Source organism: Drosophila elegans, unplaced genomic scaffold, assembly GCF_018152505.1.
Source record: "Drosophila elegans isolate 14027-0461.03 unplaced genomic scaffold, ASM1815250v1 contig_183, whole genome shotgun sequence".
Lineage (NCBI taxonomy): Eukaryota > Metazoa > Arthropoda > Insecta > Diptera > Drosophilidae > Drosophila > Drosophila elegans.
Genome location: NW_024545550.1, coordinates 5351645 through 5361172, shown reverse-complemented (window position 1 = coordinate 5361172; position 9528 = coordinate 5351645). Strand labels below are relative to the sequence as shown.

At 40.4% G+C, this 9528-nt stretch overlaps 3 protein-coding genes and 1 pseudogene across 4 annotated transcripts; 1 reads left to right on the top strand and 3 right to left on the bottom strand.

Annotated features, from left to right (window-relative positions):
• Positions 1–390: 390 nt before the first annotated feature.
• Positions 391–5381, bottom strand: LOC108143295 (annotated as a pseudogene).
• LOC108143576 (protein lethal(2)essential for life) lies at positions 2864–3885 on the top strand. The gene is made up of 3 exons (XM_017268087.2): positions 2864–2967; positions 3081–3468; positions 3602–3885. The coding sequence occupies exons 2-3, from the start codon at positions 3081–3083 to the stop codon at positions 3775–3777; spliced, it is 564 nt and encodes a 187-aa protein (XP_017123576.1). The 5' UTR covers positions 2864–2967; the 3' UTR covers positions 3778–3885.
• An 846-nt stretch (positions 5382–6227) lies between the features above and the next one.
• LOC108143316 (sulfotransferase 1E1-like) lies at positions 6228–7456 on the bottom strand. Its single transcript, XM_017267634.2, has 4 exons — positions 7160–7456; positions 6638–7098; positions 6513–6585; positions 6228–6452 (listed from the first exon to the last, which is right to left on the bottom strand). Exons 1-4 carry the CDS (start codon positions 7426–7428, stop codon positions 6311–6313), a joined length of 945 nt encoding a protein of 314 aa, XP_017123123.1. The 5' UTR covers positions 7429–7456; the 3' UTR covers positions 6228–6310.
• Positions 7457–7876: 420 nt separating this feature from the next.
• On the bottom strand, positions 7877–9251 carry LOC108143427 (amine sulfotransferase). 2 transcript variants are annotated; one of them, XM_017267841.2, is made up of 3 exons: positions 8809–9251; positions 8196–8726; positions 7877–8137 (listed from the first exon to the last, which is right to left on the bottom strand). In XM_017267841.2, the coding sequence occupies exons 1-3, from the start codon at positions 9141–9143 to the stop codon at positions 7972–7974; spliced, it is 1032 nt and encodes a 343-aa protein (XP_017123330.2). In that variant the 5' UTR covers positions 9144–9251; the 3' UTR covers positions 7877–7971. The 2 variants fall into 2 exon arrangements, with proteins under 2 accessions (XP_017123330.2, XP_017123331.2); XM_017267842.2 differs by having other exon boundaries at positions 7877–8122; positions 8809–9158.
• Between the last annotated feature and the right edge of the window lie 277 nt (positions 9252–9528).

The window sequence follows — 9528 nt, the reverse complement described above, 5'->3', positions numbered from 1 at the left end:
CTTGGTCCTGCACAGTGGGACAAATTGAAAAAGTCAGGGAGACATACACCAATTAGAAAGGGAAAAAAACCTAATATCAAAAAAGATTTTTTTTATTAAGTACACAACAATAATTACATTGAGAGAATAATTTTAAGTTTGGAATTTCCGAGACCGTCATATATAAATATATTTACAGTTTTTATTAAGAAAATTAAAGTAACATAAATTTATAGTTTTGAAGACTTATACATTTAAACAGAATAAATGTATTATTATCTTCATCTTTTATCATGTACATTTTTAAAAAATATATATCTAAGCTCTGATTGAGTTTTGAAAATGGTTTCCCCCAAGTAAGTACAACTAAAACATATTTCATACCCACTGTGGCCCTGCCACAAGACATCGTGAATTTGGAAAGCCTTTATTGATTTTCCAATGGGTCCGCGTAAACAGTGAAGGCGAAAAGTAATACGACACTCGATACTATTTTATTCAGCACGAATACCGATAACAATTTGGGGAGATAAACTCGACACCATTACGTTTTTTAGAGCCGAACATTTTGTTCGGTTGTGGGGTTCTTGCCACCCCCTTTTTTTATATGTTGGTCTACGGAAGCATACAATCGGCAGTCAGTGTCTTTGACGTCACAGCGAGTCGTGCTGGCGGTGAGGGGGCGAGGCTTGAGGGGCGCTATCCGGGGTGGCTGCATCCTACGTCCCCCAATCCCAGTTCGGCTGGGTCCAAATATATCCGGTGTCGGTCATCGAGCAGTAGGCATTATAGTAGCGCCCCGGCGACCTGCGAAATGCGAAATGCGAAAGCAATTACACAAGCCGAATGTCCGGATAGGCTAATTCGATTTCCAGCCTGGCCTCTGCGGGGACTTAGCCGGAAACTCACCGGCAGTACGAGAACTGGGGGCACTTGCAGCGGAAGAGGCTCTGGAACTCCTCCTTGCACACCTCGTTCCACCAGCAGGTGCGCTGCAATGGATTGAAATTCGATTAGCCTAACCCGGTAAACAAAACCTCCAATAAACCATAGAGACCTCGGTCATGTAGCCATGGACACTCTGATCCGAATAGCTTCGCTTCGAGAGATGCGCCTGCACATGGCAAAGCGACAACGTCATAAGCAGAAGCAACAGTCGTGACGTCACGGGCAACAAAAGTGGGGCGGACTGTAGTAAGGCCAACAAAAAACAAACAAAGAAAACAATTCACAAATCGAACTATGGCGTAGAGTAGTTCTCCTACTCACCATCTTTTTGGTTTATTTTTTTTTGGTGCGTTTATTTAATCTCCGCTTGTAAAGTACAGTGAACACTTCACGTGCCGCAAGTCCTGCCTTGAATGTCGTCTGTTTTTTGTTTGCCTCCTGATGGGGCGGTGGCGTCGGCATCTCGGCTGCCTTGCATAAGCAAAGGAATTGGCCCCGTTCGCCGTCGGCTTTCAGCTTTCACTACTTTCACACTCGCACACAGCCGCAGCCACCGCCTGCAGTTGCACATCTGTTTTGGAGTGGTGTTGGTGAGCTTTTGGCCCATTTTCGGGAGGTAATTGCCACACTGTTTGGCTGCACTGGGTACATAAGAAAATACAGGGGACATCTACAAAATATTATCCAGGATTGCTTAAAATTGATTTTTTTCAATAATGAAATGAATTAATAAATGATTTTTGAAACTTATTGGACCTTAGAAAAAAAGTAATATAATACAAACTTTTATCGCATACAATATGTTGTTTTTTTATAAATATATATTTGGTCCTTTTTTTTTGGAAAATGTTGACCAATTTTTCAACTTTAAAAACCCATCCGGCAATCGAGAATCAACAAAGCACTTGCCAAAACTGTCAAAGTCTATTAAATTTCCATTTTTCTGCGAATATAATTTAAGACCACAAATCTATAAAATCTTGAAAAACAAACTTAAATTATTGCGAAAACATTAATGTAAAAAAAATAATTGGAAAGCGAAACGGCTCATATATGTTTGAATTGGTCGCATCAAAAATAAACAGTGCCCGCCAAAATGAAAAAAAGAATTTTTACTTGCATCATATAAGTACCCCTTAATAATTATAATAAATTATTTATGTGATTCTAACTCAGCAAAATTGTAGCTATAAATTCACAATAATATTTGAAAATTCTTTTGTTTGGTCTGTCAGTATTTCGGGCGACGTCATCTCATTCGTCTGATTGAAAACGCACGCGACATGACTCAGCAGAGGAAAAACAAAGAACAAGCAAAAGTGGCGGATGCTTAAAATAGTTTATAAAGTCATTTAGTGGGCAAAGTATTTTCATATTGGCCACGTCAAATTTACAGTTTCAACAGGTAGAAAATTATGAAAATTCCTTTATATCTAGCAACACTTGGGGGCGTAAAAATTTGTTCTGGCACTTTCCATAAATTCATTTTGAGATTTGAATTTTCTGAAAAGAATTTGCAGGCATTTTTATATGTAAACAAAATACATTTCAAATACAAATTACTTGTTTTTGTGTAGGTTTTGTGTTTAGAATGTGGAGCACACAATGCACAAACAAGTTTGTTCTGGAAGCAAACAATCAGAAACACTATTTATTCAGCTCCGAAAAAGGCTTGTCTGTGGTGACTAAGATGGAACATATAGAATTTTCTTTGGGTCAGCATGATAGCCGGCGTCTGAGTCTCCAAATCATCGACACCCACGGAAGCCAAACAAAACAAGCTGAAATCGTTCGCAGATTCGCACCAAATATATGTGTTTGGCATATATAAATTCTGTATGTTCTCTATAGAGAGTGAATGTATGACGCTCGTTTAAATTTAGATGGCAAATAAATTTTCATATTTTTAGCCCACGGTGGAAGATGTAAACACTTGGTCGAGGGTATAAAACAGTGTGAGTGCTAGCAGAGCTCCATCAAAATCGCAACAGCCGCGAACCGAAAAAGACACGCGAATCGAAGTGAATAAAATCGAAAAAGGTACGAAAAAGGATACATCCACCTGAGAAAATTCGAATACAATATAAGGACAATAAGTGCAATAATTAGTGAAGTGTTTGGCTCACTATCGTCTCGTTTCTTGACCAAATTAGATGTCCGTAGTGCCCCTGATGTTCCGTGATTGGTGGGATGAGCTCGACTTTCCCATGCGCACCTCGCGCCTCTTGGATCAGCATTTCGGCCAAGGACTAAGGAGGGATGACCTCATGTCCTCGGTGTGGAACTCCCGCCCCACAGTGCTGCGTTCCGGCTATCTGCGCCCCTGGCAGAAGAACAGCCTGCAGAAGCAGGAGTCCGGCTCCACCCTCAACATCGATAGCGAGAAATTCGAGGTGATTCTGGATGTCCAGCAGTTCTCACCGTCCGAGATCACCGTCAAGATCGCGGACAGGTTCGTCATCGTGGAGGGAAAGCACGAGGAGAAGCAGGACGAGCACGGATATGTCTCCCGTCAGTTCTCCAGACGCTATCAGCTGCCAAGTACGTTCAAGAAGTTAAAGAACTATCTTCTTTTGATAAAGATAAATATCTTAAAATACTAAATAATATTATCTTAAATATACTTAACTTGTGATGCAATATCTTCGATGTTAACCAAATATCCTACTTACAGATGATGTCAATCCCGACTCGGTAACATCCTCCCTCTCCTCCGATGGCCTGCTGACCATCAAGGCGCCCATGAAGGCGCTGCCACCTCCATCGACTGAACGCCTCGTCCAGATCACACAGACTGGACCCTCTTCCAAGGAGGACAATGCCAAGAAAGTGGAGACCTCCACGGCCTAAGGCTGAATTTTATGTGCTGCTTCCAGTGTTAGTTAGTTTATGTCTACGTGTGCCTTAAATATTGGATTTTTACAAATTTTATATCAATTAAAACTAAAGAAAAAGATACGTTTTTCGAATTGTTGGTTTATTGATATGATTTTTTTGAGTCAACCAGTTTTAGCAATATTAATAAGGGGTACCATCATCATTTTTTTCGAAATTTGGTCCAACACAAAATTTTTGAGCTGTGAATGCCAGTTTGTTAGACATTTTTTGACGAATTCAACGAGGTATGGCATTCCAACATTGAACCATTATAATTTATAGTTTCGATCAAAAAACTGCAATTTAAACTCATATTTTGGAAGTCGCCAATTTTAACTTTTCCACTGCTCTACAATCTCTATGACCAGTTTAAGCAAACATTTTAACTATCTTGATTATGCTATTTAATAAGAAATGTCCCCAGTTCTAACCGTTATATTTTTATTATTTATTTTCCTCCACCATTATCTAAGGATTATTTAATAATAGCAGTTCATCCATAGTAACAGAGTTTCTCTCGAGATTTTGTTGTAATAAGGCTCTTGCCCTTTCAATTTGTTCGGGCGAAAGTTCATCCTTGTAGCCATTAACTTTTTCACGTCGCAAGAAACTAAAAGATTGGGTTGGAAATTATATTAAAGGAAAGTTTTACTAATGCCCTTACTTGAAGTCCGTTTTAATGCCGAGACTTTCATGAGATCTCTCCCACTGATGGTTCGTCGTTGGATTTTCTGTGGCAAAGAAAGCAAAATAAAAAGTTTCTCAAATCAAATTAAAGTAATTTAACTAACTTTTCATTTCCTCGAATGACAAATGCTTAAGAAGTCTCTCCATTTGCGGTTCGGTGACAGATTTATTCACGAAACAGGAGGCATCGTTGATCACGCCACGTAGATCTTTTTTCATTCTTTCGAAACTAGTGTAAAAGATCCAGGGTTCATTTCGAAGTTGGTAAAATTCGCAGGCATGTTCAATGGTTTCATGTGCGTAGTTTCCGTTGGACAAGAGGTCGTCAAAATATTGCTGCAGTGTTTTTCCAGTGAAAGCACCATATGTGACACCGTGGTGATATCTAGATACCCAGGCATCTAGGGGATTCCGAAACACAAAGATCACCTTGACTTTTCCTTCCCAAAGCTTTTTGGGCAGCAAGGCGAGGGGAAGATGAGTTTTTATGAGTCGTGGTGATTTGCACTCCTCTACAGGCCTTAATGATCTTTCCAAATTGCCATATTTACGAAGTCATACCTAAAAATCAATGTGGCTTAAGGTTATCAACACTTTTAGTAAAGAACATTAACAACCCACTCCAAAAACGGACTACGTAGTTCTTGATCTGTGGCCAACGCCCCCTCAAAATCGGTATTGTTGAGCAGTAGCCACACCATTTCCTGCATACAAGTAGTTCCACATTTCGGTGGCGTTACTACCCACACATCATCGTCTCGAACCTCCAGGTCATGCACTAAATTAAAAAAACAATCCATGTTTTTCCTATGGAAATGCTTTCGTTTCGTCCAGTCCTTATTAATTAGGTTGGTCGGATAACTCTGTGGCGTGACCGGAACGCGTTCCATGGCGGTAGCTTACTGACTTGATTTACAAAAAAGTAGAGCTAAAATAAAACTTTTCGGTGATAAGAATTGTTTGCATTTTTTATTTGTTTTAATTGCATTGTATTTGCATTTTTTTTAAATTTATAATTGCTTTTATTTCTGTTGATAACTGAAGTGTATGGCTGAATGTCATATATAAGATAAGACAGAGACTTAAGTTGAGTTATAAACATAAATTATTCCGTATTATATACTTATCTCGAGCTCTCGTTATTCGATTTTATTAGTAAAATAGGTGAAAAAGTTGGTCCAACTCAAAAAAGGTCACCATTAATGACTCCTTAAAAAATATACACATTTAAAATAGAAAGTTATTTAATTACCTCCAAGGACAAAAAAATAATAACAGGCGGGAAAATGGGCGAAAACTTCCGGTTACACTACAAAAAAATTTAAGTAGCTTAACTGCAGCGGAAAACAAGACTTGAATTCCTGCAGCAAATTGTCCATTTTAAATTTTCAGCAGTGTTATTAATTATAATAGATGTTTGTTTGTTTATATTATTTCAATTTCAATTGGTTAAATAAATTTCATAAAGTGCAACATAAAGCACAATTATAAAAATATATACAACTAAATGGATCTAGTTATGGATATAGTTATCGAAACTCGTTCACTTTTAGTTAACTTAATGTTGACAAATACAAATAAATATTTTTTAATACTTCCAGTGCCATGCGTAAGAATTTTGGCAATACGTAATGAAAAAAGCAGTGTATCACTTTCTGTTTTACATGTTATAAATTAGTTTTCTTCTGCCATTTTGCACTTTAGAATTGGATAAATCAACAAAATGTTTATCGACATTATTATAACAAGCAAACACTTTATTTATCTCATTTATGCAACTGTAAGATTAAGTGTCATTATCTCTTAATTATTTTATTGTTTAGGGATTATTTAGGAGGAGCAGTTCTTCCATAGTCACAGATTTATTTTTTAGAACCGCTTTTATACAAGCGTTGGCCTTCTCTATTTGCTCGGGCAGAAGTTCGTCCTTGAAACCGTTGACCTCTCCTCGTCGCACGAACCTGCAAGATACGTATTTTAAATTTAAATGGCATTTTAGAGTATGAAATGTCTTTTCATACGGGTGGGTCTCCTTGCGTGCATTTTTGTGTTTTACTTGGGCTAGTTCCCACAGATGATTTGTTGTTGTATTTTCTGTAATCAGAAATAGGTTAAGAATCTGTTCTGTTAATAATATTTTAATTACTTTTCATTTCTTCGAAAGACAAATGCTTTAGTAGTCGCTCCATTGTTTGCTGATCGCTGATGGGTTTCTCAAGAAAGCTTGACACATCATTGATTACTCCCCGCAGATCTTTCTTCAATCTTTCAAAGCTTGTATAGAAGACCCAGGGTTCATTTCTCAATTGGTAGAACTCGTGGGCGTGTTCAATGATCTCAGTTGCAAAACCTTCAGTGGCTAAGATTTCATCGAAATACTGATGCAGTGACTTCCCATAATGATAGCCAAATGAAACGCCGTGGTAGTATCGAGATACCCAGGCATCTAGAGGATTCCGAAAGACATAAATCACTTTGTTTTTTCTCTCCCAAAGTTTTGAGGGCAGTAGAGCAAGTGGAAGGTGAGATTTGATCAGTCGTGGAGACTTCAATTCCTCGACAGGCCTTAATGATCGTTCCTCATCCGCATATATAAGAAAGTCAAACCTTAAAGGGAAGTATTATATTTTTTTAAGTATATTAATATTTTTAAAAACGATTAACCTACTCCATATACGGAGAACGTAGCTCCAGATCTTTGGCCAACGCTCCGTCGAAATCGAAGTCATTGATAAGCAACCACAGTAATTCCTGCATCCAAGTGGTTCCACATTTCGGTAGAGTTACAATCCACACATCATCATCTCTAAGCTTCATGTCATGCACCAAATTAAGAAACTTCTCTGAATTTTTCCTAAACATGAGTTTTCGGTTCGACCAGTCCTTGTCGATGAGGTTTGTGGGATAACTCCGCGGCGTGACCTGTTCGCGTTCCATGGCGCAAGATAACTGACTTGAAACGAAAGAGAGTTGTTCAAACTTAACCATAGTGGTTCACTATTTAAGAGATATTTCTCTTCTCATTGTTCTCTCTTTCGCATTTTCATGATAAGATTTCATAGTAGTTGTTGTTGGCCTGCTTGAGGTTTGTTTTGATTTTCACACTACTCTATCAGTTGATAATGGAAATGTAAACAAGCTGAGCTAAAGATATAGATGTCAGAAATTCACTAAGTAGGCCAAAAGCTGGGAAAACTTGAAATTATTATTTCTTCAATGTTTTGTTATTGTTTTCGAAGACGAACAAATTTGTGGAAAAGCCTAACCCTTTTCGTAGACATTTATATTGAAGTAGCTGTCGACAAAACTGAATGTGCTGATAATGAAGTGACAACCGCAACAAAGTAAACAATTCGCTTATAAAACCATTAAATTACCTATAGTATAGGGGAAGCAATTATTTATTAAACATATATCACCACAGCTTACAGACTATTAACAAAGATTACACAAAATATATATTATACCAAAACAGGTGAATTACGTGGAAGCAAACTTGCTGTAATTGGCAAAGTCATCCATGTTCAATTTGTGGTCCCGCAGATTGATATCCGACCAGAGATCGAACTCCCGGATGATGTCGGCGGTGAGCTCATCCTTGTGACTGCCCACCACTCCGCGGCGAACGAACCTGTGTGGCGAAGTGCTGATTAGCCAGCTCCTGGCGAGTCCTTTGCATATGCTCAATGGGTGTTGGGACTTACCTGAACTCCTCCACTTCTCGTCCAGCGGCCGCCTTCATGCTCTCGAACTCCTTGACATGATTGCAGGCGGGATTATCGCGCATGCTCTCGAAGGATAGGTGTCGCTGCATTTGCTCAATCTGCTCGGGGCTGACCCTCCGATTGAGGAACTGTGCCACCTCCGCGATGACCTCACCCAACTGACCCTTCATTCGCTCGTAGCTGGTGAAGAATATGTTCGGCTCGTGGCGCAGCTGCCAGAAGTCGAGGACATGCGGCCAGCAGGGCGTAAAGTTCACATAGCCATCGATGAAGGAGTGCATGAAGTCCGACTTGGTGCCCTGGTAGCCCACCATACCGCGCCAGTGGTGAAAGTACGAGATGGCGGCATCCTTGGGATTGCGATACACATAGATGATCTTGGGCCGCTTGCTCCAGATCTGTCTGGGCAGCATCCAGGCGGGCAGATGGGACTTAATGAGACGCGGCGAGGGCAGGGCATTGGCTGCGGCGATGGTGTCATGTGGAACATTGGGAACCACTCCATTGAATCTGGAAAGGATTCGTATTGATTAGTGACTGGTCCTTAAAGCCCAGTAAGACCAGGTTTAATATCCAAAAAAAGAAAACGCACTCCAGGAACGGCGATCTCAGCGTCAGATCCACGCTCTTGGCCGTCTCGAAATCACACTGATTGACCACCAACCAGGCCAGCTCCTGCATCCAGGTGGTGCCGCACTTCGGCAGGGTAACAATCCACACATCATCCTCGCGAACCTCGAAGTCGTAGACGCGATCCAGGACCGGCTGAAAGGTGTCCGCCAGGCGACAAAAGCGCTGCTCCCAGTTGCCGACCACCGGAACCGCTGGCTCACTGCTCGCGAAGATCGAGGAGTAGCCGCCACTGATGGCCAGCTTGTCGATCTGCTCGAAGGGCACGCTCTTGGCAAAGAAACTCGACTGGGGCATCTTTTTTTTTTTTGGGGTGAATCGCGAGGTGTCAGTAACTCAAGTGTGGAAACGATTGATCGAACTGATCGGTACGGCAGTTGAAACCGCATTAAACGCAGCTTGAGAAACACCCAGCCATCGGGAGCAGAATCTCGGGTCTTTCAGCAACTTGGAGATGTGAGCGTGACACGATCGCTTAATGAGCTCAAACCTTTTGTTAAGTTGTTCCAAAGGGAAGCCATTTTGATCGGCTTTTATGAACTAAACGAGTGCTTTGGTCAAACAATCACGGAACCATCGCCAAAACACCAAAGTAACATTATGCAATTAACGCGTAACCGGACTCGTTTATGTCCATATGCGACACGATTTTGGCCGCATGAATCGATCGTGCGGTAAGACT

What these genes read in the sequence shown, in the direction of transcription:
- LOC108143427 (XM_017267841.2), bottom strand. Translation starts at nt 9,143, where the DNA reads ATGCCCCAGTCGAGTTTCTTTGCCAAGAGCGTGCCCTTCGAGCAGATC. An exon ending in CTGAGATCGCCGTTCCTGGA is followed by an intron (nt 8,727 to 8,808) that starts GTGCGTTTTCTT and finishes AATCCTTTCCAG; the next exon opens with ATTCAATGGAGTGGTTCCCA. An exon ending in CGAGAAGTGGAGGAGTTCAG is followed by an intron (nt 8,138 to 8,195) that starts GTAAGTCCCAAC and finishes CTGGCTAATCAG; the next exon opens with CACTTCGCCACACAGGTTCG.
- LOC108143316 (XM_017267634.2), bottom strand. Translation starts at nt 7,428, where the DNA reads ATGGAACGCGAACAGGTCACGCCGCGGAGTTATCCCACAAACCTCATC. An exon ending in CTACGTTCTCCGTATATGGA is followed by an intron (nt 7,099 to 7,159) that starts GTAGGTTAATCG and finishes CTTCCCTTTAAG; the next exon opens with GTTTGACTTTCTTATATATG. An exon ending in GTCTTTCGAAGAAATGAAAA is followed by an intron (nt 6,586 to 6,637) that starts GTAATTAAAATA and finishes TTCTGATTACAG; the next exon opens with AAAATACAACAACAAATCAT.
- LOC108143576 (XM_017268087.2), top strand. Translation starts at nt 3,081, where the DNA reads ATGTCCGTAGTGCCCCTGATGTTCCGTGATTGGTGGGATGAGCTCGAC. An exon ending in CAGACGCTATCAGCTGCCAA is followed by an intron (nt 3,469 to 3,601) that starts GTACGTTCAAGA and finishes TCCTACTTACAG; the next exon opens with ATGATGTCAATCCCGACTCG.